Source organism: Falco naumanni, chromosome 3, assembly GCF_017639655.2.
Source record: "Falco naumanni isolate bFalNau1 chromosome 3, bFalNau1.pat, whole genome shotgun sequence".
Taxonomy (NCBI): Eukaryota; Metazoa; Chordata; class Aves; order Falconiformes; family Falconidae; genus Falco; species Falco naumanni.
In genome coordinates, this window is record NC_054056.1 from 108,876,800 (window position 1) to 108,891,744 (window position 14,945).

The window sequence follows — 14,945 nt, forward strand, 5'->3', positions numbered from 1 at the left end:
GGGTCCTTTGCTTGCAGAAGATTTTGCCAGAGCACCGAGATCTTCCTTTGCTGCGGTGGGAGCAGCGCGGGGGAGGTGCCCCGGTGGTCTTTGGCTTGTGAGCAGGCGTTTGCAGCGGAGAGTAGCGGACGTAGCAGTAGGGGCGATGCAAAGAAGACAGTGGGAGAAGAGGAGGAGGTAGGTGGGCCACGTATCGTGGCAGCCGGGGCTGGCCCCTTCCGTGCTACTTTGCTTGGTGCCTTGAGAGGAGGAGGTGCAGGTGGCAGGTCCCCGTGCCAGCAGCAGGCGGGAGGTGCGTCCTCAGTCCATGCCGTGGCTTGCAGGGTGTGTGTGGTGTGAAGAGCCCTTAGCAGGGCAGGCAGGCTCTTCCGGCGCCATAGCAGCCCAGGCCTCCAAGGCCGTAACCGTAGCCAAAGCCGCCGGAGGAAACGGGCACCCCCTGGGAGCTGAGGATGTTGCCCACAGCAGCCGATGAGGAGGATCCGACGGCGGTGCTCTGGGGGAAGGAGGTGAGGATGGGTCCCGGCAGGGTGACCATCACGGTGGAAGGCTGGATGACGACGCGGGAGTCCTCGCACTGCCTGACGCAGGGCTCGTTGCAGCTGTTAGCCAGCGGGGTGGGTCCGCAGGGGCTGCAGAAGTTGTTGCAGGCCATGTCTACGGTGTGGAGTGTCCCTGTAAGAGAGGGTGTTGAGGAAGCGGAGAGTGGTGGGGGGCGCGAGGGGTGTCGTTACAGGAGGGCAAGGGAGTGTGGAGGCGCGGTGTGGGGCTGCGGGGAGGGTGGTGGTGTTGAGTCGTGGGGGCTGCTGAGTCTGGTGTCAGCGCGTGCTGGAAGAGACGGGGCGTGTGGGGCAGGAGAAGGAGGGGAAGGGGCTTCAGGCTCACCTTGTTGACTGCGGGGGAGAAGGCGTCAAGAGAAGCGTGTGATGGAGAGAGGCGCTGGGCCGTCTTTTATGCTGGTCTGAGGGGGCGGGACAGGCTTTGCGCGTGACGGCATTTTGCAGCAAGCAGCTGTTGCGTGCCAGAGCTTGGCAGGTAATGAGGTGGGGGGTGTGTCCCTTCCCACAACGCTCCCTTCTCATGTCCTCCTCTTGAGGATGTGTCCGTCTGTCCCTGGCGTCAGCTTTGAAGTGAGAGCAGGTATCTGGGAGGATTTGCATGGAAGGTGCGTGTCAGGGCATTTGGCAGACGTGGCCAAAGCATAGGAGAGGTGGGGTGTTGTCAGTGAGGTCATCCCGTGGCACTCGTGTGGTGTGGTTTGCGGGTGCGTTGCGAAGAGGGGCCCCCACTTGTTCATGGGCCTGGAAGGCTGTTGTGGGCTTTGGAGGTGTGCCGGGCATGAGTGTCGGCCCCTTCCATGGCATTTGGTCCCTGCCTGCCTTGCTGCCAGCTTGCAAAGCCTGACTGTAGGCCTGGTCTTTCCCACTGAGCGTGCTCTGTGTGTGCCTTGTTGCCCGCCTTGCTTGAAAGGTTGTAGCTGGGAGAAAGGGGCCTGCGTGTCTGGGCTTGTGCCCCCTGGGATCCGTCCCTGGGGGTGTCAGTGCGGGCAGGCAGAGGAGGGCAGGCCATTTTCCTGGCAGCCCTGGCTGAGAGCTCGCCGGTCCTGTGACGAGAGGTGCCCTGCCTGGCTCCGCCAGTGCTTGTGTTGGCCCCTCCATCGTGGAGCCCTTAGGTGGGGCTTGGGCTGTGGTGTGACGCATCCAAAGGAGAGCAGCGAATGCGGTGAAGGATCGAGAGAAAAAGCCTTAGAAGTAGCGGTTGAGGGAAGCGGGGCTACTGCGTTTTCAGAAGGCGGCGGCTGAGGGGAGGCCCTATCGGTGTCTCCAAGTACCTGAGAGGAGGTTGTGACGAGGAGGTTGTCAGTCTCTCATCCCTAGCAACAAGTGCTAGGGCAAGAGGAAAGGGCCTCATGTTGCGCCAGGCAAAGTTTAGTTTGGCTATGGTGAGAAATCTCTTCACCGAGAGTGTTATCAAGCACTGGAAGAGGCTGCCCAGGGCAGTGGTTGAGTCACCATTGTGGGAGGTGTTTAAAAGACACGTAGGCGTGGCGCTTAGGGGACATGGATTAGTGGTGGCCTTGGCAGTATTAGGTTAACGGTTGGACTCGATAACGTTAAGGGTCTTTTGCAACCAAAGTGACTCTTATGATTGTGTATGAGGCAGCGTGCGAGGGCAGGTGAGTTTCTGGAGAGCCCGTATGTGTGCTGAAAGGCGGAGCAGGGCTGGGAGCGGCAGGCAGGGGAGGCTGGCACTCCTGGGCCTTTGTTGGGGTCTGTGCTTGGGGCGAGTGTCGAGGGGTGAGGCCAGTTCTCTGCGCAGAGCTTGACAGGGTGAAAGGGAATTTGGCGATTGCCGAGGGGAGCTGGGTTTGAGCATGCGGCACGGGGCTGCAGAGCCGAGGCTGTGGTGGTGGTGGTGGTGCGTGCGGAAGGGTTGATGAGTGGCAAGGCCTGCCCCCGCTGAGGCAAGGTGAGTGTTTTTCAGGCTGTTTGTCAGGTGATCTGTGGTCGTTGCTGAGGAAGATGAAGGGGGGTAGGCAGGAGTGGTGTGGGAGTGGGTGTTTGTAAGTGCACGGGGCCTGTCGTGTTGCTCCCAGGAATGCCGAGGCATCTGGCATTGCGGAGGCCTCCTTGTGAAGGCCGCTGTCCCTTTTCCTGGAAAGGTCATAGTGCCTGGGGGCAGCTCCTGAAGAGTGGAAGGGAGCTGGTACCCCTCGTGTCCCGCAGAAGATGGTGCGGGAGGCTCTGGGAAAGCAGAGGCCGGTGAGCCTGAGCCTGTTCCCGGGGCAGGTGATGGAAGCAATGCTGCTGGAAATCACTGCCAAGGCCAGGACGGACGGAAGGTGTTGGGGGGTGTTTGGCGTGGATTTTGGAAGGGCAAATCATGCTTGAGGGAGCTGCGTGTCTTCCGCGTTGAGGCGAGTGGGCGTTGGGCGAGGGGAGAGCAGTGGCTGTTGCTGAGGCGTACCTGAAGGAAGCCTTTGTCGCTGTCTCCTGGTACGTGCTCCTAGACGAGCTGAGAAAGTGCGGGTTGCGTAAGCGGCCGGTGCGGTGGCCTGCAAAGCAGCTGAAGGGCTGTGCCCAGAGGCTTGCGATCAGTGGTAGGACAAGAGGCCATGTTCAGAAGTGAAAGCATCTGGAATTGCCCGGGCAAAGGCGGCAGGGCTTTTTCAGTGTGAGGGTGGTCAAAGAATGGAAGAGGTGGTGGAGGCTCCATTCTCGGAGGTACTGAAGACGCGAGTGGCTGTGGTCCCAGACAATCTGCTCTAGCTGGCCCTGCTTGAGCACTGGGGTGGCAGGACATGCTCTGCAGAGATTCCTGCCCATCTCTAAATGATTCTGTGATCCTTTTTTGCTGGGGAGGGTGCGGAAGAGAGTTAGTCAAGCGTGTGTTGGCACGGGGAGCCTCGGTCGGAGGTGTGCGCAGGGAGCGTTGTCGTATCGGAGGCTTTTTCTGAGCCAGTGCTGGGCTTGTGTCATGCTGTGTATGCCTGCAGGTGCGAGTGTGTGTTGTCGCTGGTGGCCTGTGTCCTCGGAGAGGCTGAGTGCCCTTTTCCCCCCAACCCCGCCGGCCTGTTGAGGCCTGGCCTTGTGCCGTTTTAGAGTGGAAGAGCCTTGGGAGAAGAAAGGAGATGGAGGCGTGTGGTGCTGGGATACAGGAGATTTTATTGAGGCAAAAGAGTGCAAAGGCAGGAGCACGCAGTGGAAGGGAAGCGTTCTGAGGTGCAAGTAGGGCGACCGTCAGCCCGGGTCCTTTGCTTGCAGAAGATTTTGCCAGAGCACCGAGATCTTCCTTTGCTGCGGTGGGAGCAGCGCGGGGGAGGTGCCCCGGTGGTCTTTGGCTTGTGAGCAGGCGTTTGCAGCGGAGAGTAGCGGACGTAGCAGTAGGGGCGATGCAAAGAAGACAGTGGGAGAAGAGGAGGAGGTAGGTGGGCCACGTATCGTGGCAGCCGGGGCTGGCCCCTTCCGTGCTACTTTGCTTGGTGCCTTGAGAGGAGGAGGTGCGGGTGGCAGGTCCCCGTGCCAGCAGCAGGCGGGAGGTGCGTCCTCAGTCCATACCGTGGCTTGCAGGGTGTGTGTGGTGTGAAGAGCCCTTAGCAGGGCAGGCAGGCTCTTCCGGCGCCATAGCAGCCCAGGCCTCCAAGGCCGTAACCGTAGCCAAAGCCGCCGGAGGAAACGGGCACCCCCTGGGAGCTGAGGATGTTGCCCACAGCAGCCGATGAGGAGGATCCGACGGCGGTGCTCTGGGGGAAGGAGGTGAGGATGGGTCCCGGCAGGGTGACCATCACGGTGGAAGGCTGGATGACGACGCGGGAGTCCTCGCACTGCCTGACGCAGGGCTCGTTGCAGCTGTTAGCCAGCGGGGTGGGTCCGCAGGGGCTGCAGAAGTTGTTGCAGGCCATGTCTACGGTGTGGAGTGTCCCTGTAAGAGAGGGTGTTGAGGAAGCGGAGAGTGGTGGGGGGCGCGAGGGGTGTCGTTACAGGAGGGCAAGGGAGTGTGGAGGCGCGGTGTGGGGCTGCGGGGAGGGTGGTGGTGTTGAGTCGTGGGGGCTGCTGAGTCTGGTGTCAGCGCGTGCTGGAAGAGACGGGGCGTGTGGGGCAGGAGAAGGAGGGGACGGGGCTTCAGGCTCACCTTGTTGACTGCGGGGGAGAAGGCGTCAGGAGAAGCGTGTGATGGAGAGAGGCGCTGGGCCGTCTTTTATGCTGGTCTGAGGGGGCGGGACAGGCTTTGCGCGTGACGGCATTTTGCAGCAAGCAGCTGTTGCGTGCCAGAGCTTGGCAGGTAATGAGGTGGGGGGTGTGTCCCTTCCCACAACGCTCCCTTCTCATGTCCTCCTCTTGAGGATGTGTCCGTCTGTCCCTGGTGTCAGCTTTGAAGTGAGAGCAGGTATCTGGGAGGATTTGCATGGAAGGTGCGTGTCAGGGCATTTGGCAGACGTGGCCAAAGCATAGGAGAGGTGGGGTGTTGTCAGTGAGGTCATCCCGTGGCACTCGTGTGGTGTGGTTTGCGGGTGCGTTGCGAAGAGGGGCCCCCACTTGTTCATGGGCCTGGAAGGCTGTTGTGGGCTTTGGAGGTGTGCCGGGCATGAGTGTCGGCCCCTTCCATGGCATTTGGTCCCTGCCTGCCTTGCTGCCAGCTTGCGAAGCCTGACTGTAGGCCTGGCCTTTCCCACTGAGCGTGCTCTGTGTGTGCCTTGTTGCCCGCCTTGCTTGAAAGGTTGTAGCTGGGAGAAAGGGGCCTGCGTGTCTGGGCTTGTGCCCCCTGGGATCCGTCCCTGGGGGTGTCAGTGCGGGCAGGCAGAGGAGGGCAGGCCATTTTCCTGGCAGCCCTGGCTGAGAGCTCGCCGGTCCTGTGACGAGAGGTGCCCTGCCTGGCTCCGCCAGTGCTTGTGTTGGCCCCTCCATCGTGGAGCCCTTAGGTGGGGCTTGGGCTGTGGTGTGACGCATCCAAAGGAGAGCAGCGAATGCGGTGAAGGATCGAGAGAAGAAGCCTTAGAAGCAGCGGTTGAGGGAAGCGGGGCTACTGCGTTTTCAGAAGGCGGCGGCTGAGGGGAGGCCCTATCGGTGTCTCCAAGTACCTGAGAGGAGGTTGTGACGAGGAGGTTGTCAGTCTCTCATCCCTAGCAACAAGTGCTAGGGCAAGAGGAAAGGGCCTCATGTTGCGCCAGGCAAAGTTTAGTTTGGCTATGATGAGAAATCTCTTCACCGAGAGGGTTATCAAGCAGTGGAAGAGGCTGCCCAGGGCAGTGGTTGAGTCACCATTGTGGGAGGTGTTTAAAAGACACGTAGGCGTGGCGCTTAGGGACATGGATTAGTGGTGGCCTTGGCAGTATTAGGTTAACGGTTGGACTCGATAACGTTAAGGGTCTTTTGCAACCAAAGTGACTCTTATGATTGTGTATGAGGCAGCGTGCGAGGGCAGGTGAGTTTCTGGAGAGCGCGTATGTGTGCTGAAAGGCGGAGCAGGGCTGGGAGCGGCAGGCAGGGGAGGCTGGCACTCCTGGGCCTTTGTTGGGGTCTGTGCTTGGGGCGAGTGTCGAGGGGTGAGGCCAGTTCTCTGCGCAGAGCTTGACAGGGTGAAAGGGAATTTGGCGATTGCCGAGGGGAGCTGGGTTTGAGCATGCGGCACGGGGCTGCAGAGCCGAGGCTGTGGTGGTGGTGGTGGTGCGTGCGGAAGGGTTGATGAGTGGCAAGGCCTGCCCCCGCTGAGGCAAGGTGAGTGTTTTTCAGGCTGTTTGTCAGGTGATCTGTGGTCGTTGCTGAGGAAGATGAAGGGGGGTAGGCAGGAGTGGTGTGGGAGTGGGTGTTTGTAAGTGCACGGGGCCTGTCGTGTTGCTCCCAGGAATGCCGAGGCATCTGGCATTGCGGAGGCCTCCTTGTGAAGGCCGCTGTCCCTTTTCCTGGAAAGGTCATAGTGCCTGGGGGCAGCTCCTGAAGAGTGGAAGGGAGCTGGTACCCCTCGTGTCCCGCAGAAGATGGTGCGGGAGGCTCTGGGAAAGCAGAGGCCGGTGAGCCTGAGCCTGTTCCCGGGGCAGGTGATGGAAGCAATGCTGCTGGAAATCACTGCCAAGGCCAGGACGGACGGAAGGTGTTGGGGGGTGTTTGGCGTGGATTTTGGAAGGGCAAATCATGCTTGAGGGAGCTGCGTGTCTTCCGCGTTGAGGCGAGTGGGCGTTGGGCGAGGGGAGAGCAGTGGCTGTTGCTGAGGCGTACCTGAAGGAAGCCTTTGTCGCTGTCTCCTGGTACGTGCTCCTAGACGAGCTGAGAAAGTGCGGGTTGCGTAAGCGGCCGGTGCGGTGGCCTGCAAAGCAGCTGAAGGGCTGTGCCCAGAGGCTTGCGATCAGTGGTAGGACAAGAGGCCATGTTCAGAAGTGAAAGCATCTGGAATTGCCCGGGCAAAGGCGGCAGGGCTTTTTCAGTGTGAGGGTGGTCAAAGAATGGAAGAGGTGGTGGCGGCTCCATTCTCGGAGGTACTGAAGACGCGAGTGGCTGTGGTCCCAGACAATCTGCTCTAGCTGGCCCTGCTTGAGCACTGGGGTGGCAGGACATGCTCTGCAGAGATTCCTGCCCATCTCTAAATGATTCTGTGATCCTTTTTTGCTGGGGAGGGTGCGGAAGAGAGTTAGTCAAGCGTGTGTTGGCACGGGGAGCCTCGGTCGGAGGTGTGCGCAGGGAGCGTTGTCGTATCGGAGGCTTTTTCTGAGCCAGTGCTGGGCTTGTGTCATGCTGTGTATGCCTGCAGGTGCGAGTGTGTGTTGTCGCTGGTGGCCTGTGTCCTCGGAGAGGCTGAGTGCCCTTTTCCCCCCAACCCCGCCGGCCTGTTGAGGCCTGGCCTTGTGCCGTTTTAGAGTGGAAGAGCCTTGGGAGAAGAAAGGAGATGGAGGCGTGTGGTGCTGGGATACAGGAGATTTTATTGAGGCAAAAGAGTGCAAAGGCAGGAGCCCGCAGTGGAAGGGAAGCGTTCTGAGGTGCAAGTAGGGCGACCGTCAGCCCGGGTCCTTTGCTTGCAGAAGATTTTGCCAGAGCACCGAGATCTTCCTTTGCTGCGGTGGGAGCAGCGCGGGGGAGGTGCCCCGGTGGTCTTTGGCTTGTGAGCAGGCGTTTGCAGCGGAGAGTAGCGGACGTAGCAGTAGGGGCGATGCAAAGAAGACAGTGGGAGAAGAGGAGGAGGTAGGTGGGCCACGTATCGTGGCAGCCGGGGCTGGCCCCTTCCGTGCTACTTTGCTTGGTGCCTTGAGAGGAGGAGGTGCGGGTGGCAGGTCCCCGTGCCAGCAGCAGGCGGGAGGTGCGTCCTCAGTCCATACCGTGGCTTGCAGGGTGTGTGTGGTGTGGAGGGCCCTTAGCAGGGCAGGCAGGCTCTTCTGGCACCATAGCAGCCCAGGCCTCCGAGGCCGTAACCGTAGCCAAAGCCGCCGGAGGAAACGGGCACCCCCTGGGAGCTGAGGATGTTGCCCACAGCAGCCGATGAGGAGGATCCGACGGCGGTGCTCTGGGGGAAGGAGGTGAGGATGGGTCCCGGCAGGGTGACCATCACGGTGGAAGGCTGGATGACGACGCGGGAGTCCTCGCACTGCCTGACGCAGGGCTCGTTGCAGCTGTTAGCCAGCGGGGTGGGTCCGCAGGGGCTGCAGAAGTTGTTGCAGGCCATGTCTACGGTGTGGAGTGTCCCTGTAAGAGAGGGTGTTGAGGAAGCGGAGAGTGGTGGGGGGCGCGAGGGGTGTCGTTACAGGTGGGCAAGGGAGTGTGGAGGCGTGGTGTGGGGCTGCGGGGAGTGTGGTGGTGTTGAGTCGTGGGGGCTGCTGAGTCTGGTGTCAGCGCGTGCTGGAAGAGACGGGGCATGTGGGGCAGGAGAAGGAGGGGAAGGGGCTTCAGGCTCACCTTGTTGACTGCGGGGGAGAAGGCGTCAGGAGAAGCGTGTGATGGAGAGAGGCGCTGGGCCGTCTTTTATGCTGGTCTGAGGGGGCGGGACAGGCTTTGCGCGTGACGGCATTTTGCAGCAAGCAGCTGTTGCGTGCCAGAGCTTGGCAGGTAATGAGGTGGGGGGTGTGTCCCTTCCCACAACGCTCCCTTCTCATGTCCTCCTCTTGAGGATGTGTCCGTCTGTCCCTGGCGTCAGCTTTGAAGTGAGAGCAGGTATCTGGGAGGATTTGCATGGAAGGTGCGTGTCAGGGCATTTGGCAGACGTGGCCAAAGCATAGGAGAGGTGGGGTGTTGTCAGTGAGGTCATCCCGTGGCACTCGTGTGGTGTGGTTTGCGGGTGCGTTGCGAAGAGGGGCCCCCACTTGTTCATGGGCCTGGAAGGCTGTTGTGGGCTTTGGAGGTGTGCCGGGCATGAGTGTCGGCCCCTTCCATGGCATTTGGTCCCTGCCTGCCTTGCTGCCAGCTTGCGAAGCCTGACTGTAGGCCTGGCCTTTCCCACTGAGCGTGCTCTGTGTGTGCCTTGTTGCCCGCCTTGCTTGAAAGGTTGTAGCTGGGAGAAAGGGGCCTGCGTGTCTGGGCTTGTGCCCCCTGGGATCCGTCCCTGGGGGTGTCAGTGCGGGCAGGCAGAGGAGGGCAGGCCATTTTCCTGGCAGCCCTGGCTGAGAGCTCGCCGGTCCTGTGACGAGAGGTGCCCTGCCTGGCTCCGCCAGTGCTTGTGTTGGCCCCTCCATCGTGGAGCCCTTAGGTGGGGCTTGGGCTGTGGTGTGACGCATCCAAAGGAGAGCAGCGAATGCGGTGAAGGATCGAGAGAAGAAGCCTTAGAAGCAGCGGTTGAGGGAAGCGGGGCTACTGCGTTTTCAGAAGGCGGCGGCTGAGGGGAGGCCCTATCGGTGTCTCCAAGTACCTGAGAGGAGGTTGTGACGAGGAGGTTGTCAGTCTCTCATCCCTAGCAACAAGTGCTAGGGCAAGAGGAAAGGGCCTCATGTTGCGCCAGGCAAAGTTTAGTTTGGCTATGATGAGAAATCTCTTCACCGAGAGGGTTATCAAGCAGTGGAAGAGGCTGCCCAGGGCAGTGGTTGAGTCACCATTGTGGGAGGTGTTTAAAAGACACGTAGGCGTGGCGCTTGGGGACATGGATTAGTGGTGGCCTTGGCAGTATTAGGTTAACGGTTGGACTCGATAACGTTAAGGGTCTTTTGCAACCGAAGTGACTCTTATGATTGTGTATGAGGCAGCGTGCGAGGGCAGGTGAGTTTCTGGAGAGCGCGTATGTGTGCTGAAAGGCGGAGCAGGGCTGGGAGCGGCAGGCAGGGGAGGCTGGCACTCCTGGGCCTTTGTTGGGGTCTGTGCTTGGGGCGAGTGTCGAGGGGTGAGGCCAGTTCTCTGCGCAGAGCTTGACAGGGTGAAAGGGAATTTGGCGATTGCCGAGGGGAGCTGGGTTTGAGCATGCGGCACGGGGCTGCAGAGCCGAGGCTGTGGTGGTGGTGGTGGTGGTGCGTGCGGAAGGGTTGATGAGTGGCAAGGCCTGCCCCCGCTGAGGCAAGGTGAGTGTTTTTCAGGCTGTTTGTCAGGTGATCTGTGGTCGTTGCTGAGGAAGATGAAGGGGGGTAGGCAGGAGTGGTGTGGGAGTGGGTGTTTGTAAGTGCACGGGGCCTGTCGTGTTGCTCCCAGGAATGCCGAGGCATCTGGCATTGCGGAGGCCTCCTTGTGAAGGCCGCTGTCCCTTTTCCTGGAAAGGTCATAGTGCCTGGGGGCAGCTCCTGAAGAGTGGAAGGGAGCTGGTACCCCTCGTGTCCCGCAGAAGATGGTGCGGGAGGCTCTGGGAAAGCAGAGGCCGGTGAGCCTGAGCCTGTTCCCGGGGCAGGTGATGGAAGCAATGCTGCTGGAAATCACTGCCAAGGCCAGGACGGACGGAAGGTGTTGGGGGGTGTTTGGCGTGGATTTTGGAAGGGCAAATCATGCTTGAGGGAGCTGCGTGTCTTCCGCGTTGAGGCGAGTGGGCGTTGGGCGAGGGGAGAGCAGTGGCTGTTGCTGAGGCGTACCTGAAGGAAGCCTTTGTCGCTGTCTCCTGGTACGTGCTCCTAGACGAGCTGAGAAAGTGCGGGTTGCGTAAGCGGCCGGTGCGGTGGCCTGCAAAGCAGCTGAAGGGCTGTGCCCAGAGGCTTGCGATCAGTGGTAGGACAAGAGGCCATGTTCAGAAGTGAAAGCATCTGGAATTGCCCGGGCAAAGGCGGCAGGGCTTTTTCCAGTGTGAGGGTGGTCAAAGAATGGAAGAGGTGGTGGCGGCTCCATTCTCGGAGGTACTGAAGACGCGAGTGGCTGTGGTCCCAGACAATCTGCTCTAGCTGGCCCTGCTTGAGCACTGGGGTGGCAGGACATGCTCTGCAGAGATTCCTGCCCATCTCTAAATGATTCTGTGATCCTTTTTTGCTGGGGAGGGTGCGGAAGAGAGTTAGTCAAGCGTGTGTTGGCACGGGGAGCCTCGGTCGGAGGTGTGCGCAGGGAGCGTTGTCGTATCGGAGGCTTTTTCTGAGCCAGTGCTGGGCTTGTGTCATGCTGTGTATGCCTGCAGGTGCGAGTGTGTGTTGTCGCTGGTGGCCTGTGTCCTCGGAGAGGCTGAGTGCCCTTTTCCCCCCAACCCCGCCGGCCTGTTGAGGCCTGGCCTTGTGCCGTTTTAGAGTGGAAGAGCCTTGGGAGAAGAAAGGAGATGGAGGCGTGTGGTGCTGGGATACAGGAGATTTTATTGAGGCAAAAGAGTGCAAAGGCAGGAGCACGCAGTGGAAGGGAAGCGTTCTGAGGTGCAAGTAGGGCGACCGTCAGCCCGGGTCCTTTGCTTGCAGAAGATTTTGCCAGAGCACCGAGATCTTCCTTTGCTGCGGTGGGAGCAGCGCGGGGGGAGGTGCCCCGGTGGTCTTTGGCTTGTGAGCAGGCGTTTGCAGCGGAGAGTAGCGGACGTAGCAGTAGGGGCGATGCAAAGAAGACAGTGGGAGAAGAGGAGGAGGTAGGTGGGCCACGTATCGTGGCAGCCGGGGCTGGCCCCTTCCGTGCTACTTTGCTTGGTGCCTTGAGAGGAGGAGGTGCGGGTGGCAGGTCCCCGTGCCAGCAGCAGGCGGGAGGTGCGTCCTCAGTCCATACCGTGGCTTGCAGGGTGTGTGTGGTGTGGAGGGCCCTTAGCAGGGCAGGCAGGCTCTTCTGGCACCATAGCAGCCCAGGCCTCCGAGGCCGTAACCGTAGCCAAAGCTGCCGGAGGAAACGGGCACCCCCTGGGAGCTGAGGATGTTGCCCACAGCAGCCGATGAGGAGGATCCGACGGCGGTGCTCTGGGGGAAGGAGGTGAGGATGGGTCCCGGCAGGGTGACCATCACGGTGGAAGGCTGGATGACGACGCGGGAGTCCTCGCACTGCCTGACGCAGGGCTCGTTGCAGCTGTTAGCCAGCGGGGTGGGTCCGCAGGGGCTGCAGAAGTTGTTGCAGGCCATGTCTGCGGTGTGGAGGGGCCCTGTAAGAGAGGGTGTTGAGGAAGCGGAGGGTGGTGGGGGCGCGAGGGGTGGCGTTACAGGAGGGCAGGGGAATGTGGAGGCGCGGTGTGGGGCTGCGGGGAGCGCGGCGGTGGGGAGGCGTCGGCGCTGCTGAGTCTGGAGGCAGCGTGTGCTGGAAGAGACGGGGCGTGTGGGGCAGGAGAAGGAGGGGAAGGGGCTTCAGGCTCACCTTGTTGACCGTGGAGGAGAAGGCACCAGGAGCAGCGTGTGAGAGAGAGAGGTGCTGGGCCAGCTTTTATGCTGGACCCTGAGGGGCGGGACAGCCTTTGCACAACGCGGTGTTTTGCAGCAAGAAGCTGTTGCGTGCCACAGCCTGGTGAGTAATGAGGGTGGGGGTGCGGGCTCCCACTTGTTCATGGGGCCTGGAAGGCTGTTGTGGGCTTTGGAGGTGTGCCGGGCATGAGTGTCGGCCCCTTCCATGGCATTTGGTCCCTGCCTGCCTTGCTGCCAGCTTGCGAAGGCCTGACTGTAGGCCTGGCCTTTCCCACTGAGCGTGCTCTGTGTGTGCCTTGTTTGCCCCGCCTTGCTTGAAAGGTTGTAGCTGGGAGAAAGGGGCCCTGCGTGTCTGGGGCTTGTGCCCCCTGGGATCCGTCCCTGGGGGGTGTCAGTGCGGGCAGGCAGAGGAGGGCAGGCCATTTTCCTGGCAGCCCGGGCTGAGAGCTCGCCGGTCCTGTGACGAGAGGTGCCCTGCCTGGCTCCGCCAGTGCTTGTGTTGGCCCCTCCATCGTGGAGCCCTTAGGTGGGGCTTGGGCTGTGGTGTGACGCATCCAAAGGAGAGCAGCGAATGCGGTGAAGGATCGGAGAGAAGAAGCCTTAGAGTAGCAGGTTGAGGGAAGCGGGGCTACTGCGTTCTCAGAAGGCGGCGGCTGAGGGGAGGGCCCTATCGGTGTCTCCAAGTACCTGAGAGGAGTGTTGTGACGAGGAGGTTGTCAGTCTCTCATCCCTAGCAACAAGTGCTAGGACAAGAGGAAAGGGCCTCATGTTGCGCCAGGCAAAGTTTAGTTTTGGCTATGATGAGAAATCTCTTCACCGAGAGGGTTATCAAGCAGTGGAAGAGGGCTGCCCAGGGCAGTGGTTGAGTCACCATTGTGGGGAGGTGTTTAAAAGACACGTAGGCGTGGCGCTTAGGGACATGGATTAGTGGTGGCCTTGGCAGTATTAGGTTAACGGTTGGACCGATAACGTTTAAGGGTCTTTTTGCAACCAAAGTGACTCTTATGATTGTGTATGAGGACGCGTGCGAGGGGCATGGTTGAGTTCTGGAGAGCGCGTATGTGTGGCTGAAAGGCGGAGCAGGCTGGGAGCGTCAGGTCAGGGGAGGCTGGCACTCCTGGGCCTTTGTTGGGGTCTGTGCTTGGGGCGAGTGTCGAGGGGTGAGGCCAGTTCTCTGCGCAGAGCTTGACAGGGTGAAAGGGAATTTGGCGATTGCCGAGGGGGAGCTGGGTTTGAGCATGCGGCACGGGGCTGCAGAGCCGAGGCTGTGGTGGTGGTGGTGGTGCGTGCGGAAGGTTGATGAGTGGCAAGGCCTGCCCCCGCTGAGGCAAGGTGAGTGTTTTTCAGGCTGTTTGTCAGGTGATCTGGTGGTCGTTGCTGAGGAAGATGAAGGGGGGTAGGCAGGAGTGGTGTGGGAGTGGGTGTTTGTAAGTGCACGGGGCCTGTCGTGTTGCTCCCAGGAATGCCGAGGCATCTGGCATTGCGGAGGCCTCCTTGTGAAGGCCGCTGTCCCTTTTCCTGGAAAGGTCATAGTGCCTGGGGGCAGCTCCTGAAGAGTGGAAGGGAGCTGGTACCCCTCGTGTCCCGCAGAAGATGGTGCGGGAGGCTCTGGGAAAGCAGAGGCCGTGAGCCTTTTTCCCCCGCAGTTCTGCAATGCAGTGTCCTCCACTTGAGGACATGTCCACTTGGGCCTGGCGGCAGCTTTGAGGTGCAGATATTAGAGGCCAAAGGCTTGGTGTTGATGGCGCGTGTCAGGGCATGCAGAACATGTGACCGAAGCCTAGGAGGGGTGGGGTGTCGTCAGTGAGGTCATGCTGTGGCACTCGTGTGGTGTGTTTTGTGGGTGCGCTGGGAAGGAGGGGCTCCTTTTCCTCGCAGCCCCGGAAGGTTGGTCTGGGCTTTCTGCTGTTGCGGGCAGGAGTGGCAGCCCCCTCAGTGGCATTTGCTCCGTGCCTGCCTTGCTGCCAGCTTGCTAAGCCTGCCTTGAGGCCTGGCCTTTGCCACTGAGCGTGCTCTGTGCGTGCCTTGGTGCCCGCCTTGCTTGTAAGGTTGTAGCTGGGAGAAAGGGGTCTGCGTGTCTGGGCCTGTGCCCCCTGGGGTCCGTCCCTCGGGGTGTCGGTGCGGGCAGAGGCAGAGGAGGCCTTTTTGGGAGAGCAGGCCGTCATCCCGGCAGCCCTGGCTGAGAGCTCGCCGGTCCTGTGACGTGGGGAGCCCTGCCTGGCTCCGCCAGTGCTAGTGCTGCCCGTTCTGTAGCGAACCCCTTAGCTGTGGTGGCACGTTTGCAGCCTTGTGTCTGGCGTGCCACAGTGCTTGATGTGGGCCAGCTCACGAAGGCAGGTGAATTTCTGGAGAGCCCGTGAGTGTGGCGAGAGGCAGAGGTGGAGTGGGAGCGGCAGGCGGGGGAGGCTGGTGAGCCAGGGCCTTTGGGCTCTTTACTTGGGGTGAAAGCCGAGGAGGGGAGGCCATTTCTCTGCACAGTGTGAGACGGGCAGAAAGAGAATTTGGAGATTGCCAAGGGGAGTTGGACGTAAGCACGCTGCACGGCGCAGCAGAGCGAGGCCCTGGTGGTGGTGGATGCATGCCGAAGGGTCGATGAATGGCAAGGCCTGCCCCAGTTGAGCCGGGATGAGCGTTTTGCAGGCTGTGTGTGGGGCGAGCCGTTGTTGTTGCTGAGGAAGAGGAAGGGAGTGGGAAGGTGTGCCTTGGGACTGGATGTACGGAAGTCCCTGGGTGCTGATGAGTCAGAGCCACGAATGCTGGGGGAGCTGGCTGA

At 60.9% G+C, this 14,945-nt stretch overlaps 4 protein-coding genes across 4 annotated transcripts; all 4 read right to left on the minus strand.

Moving 5' to 3' along the window:
• Positions 1–346: 346 nt before the first annotated feature.
• Positions 347–655, minus strand: LOC121084785 (feather keratin 1-like). Its single transcript, XM_040586693.1, has one exon. It carries the CDS (start codon positions 653–655, stop codon positions 347–349), a length of 309 nt encoding a protein of 102 aa, XP_040442627.1.
• Positions 656–4,093: 3,438 nt separating this feature from the next.
• Positions 4,094–4,402, minus strand: LOC121084786 (feather keratin 1-like). Its single transcript, XM_040586694.1, has one exon. It carries the CDS (start codon positions 4,400–4,402, stop codon positions 4,094–4,096), a length of 309 nt encoding a protein of 102 aa, XP_040442628.1.
• A 3,437-nt stretch (positions 4,403–7,839) lies between these two features.
• On the minus strand, positions 7,840–8,148 carry LOC121085492 (feather keratin-like). The gene has a single exon (XM_040588206.1). The coding sequence runs from the start codon at positions 8,146–8,148 to the stop codon at positions 7,840–7,842; it is 309 nt and encodes a 102-aa protein (XP_040444140.1).
• A 3,442-nt stretch (positions 8,149–11,590) lies between these two features.
• Positions 11,591–11,899, minus strand: LOC121085516 (feather keratin-like). The gene has a single exon (XM_040588248.1). It carries the CDS (start codon positions 11,897–11,899, stop codon positions 11,591–11,593), a length of 309 nt encoding a protein of 102 aa, XP_040444182.1.
• Positions 11,900–14,945: the final 3,046 nt, after the last annotated feature.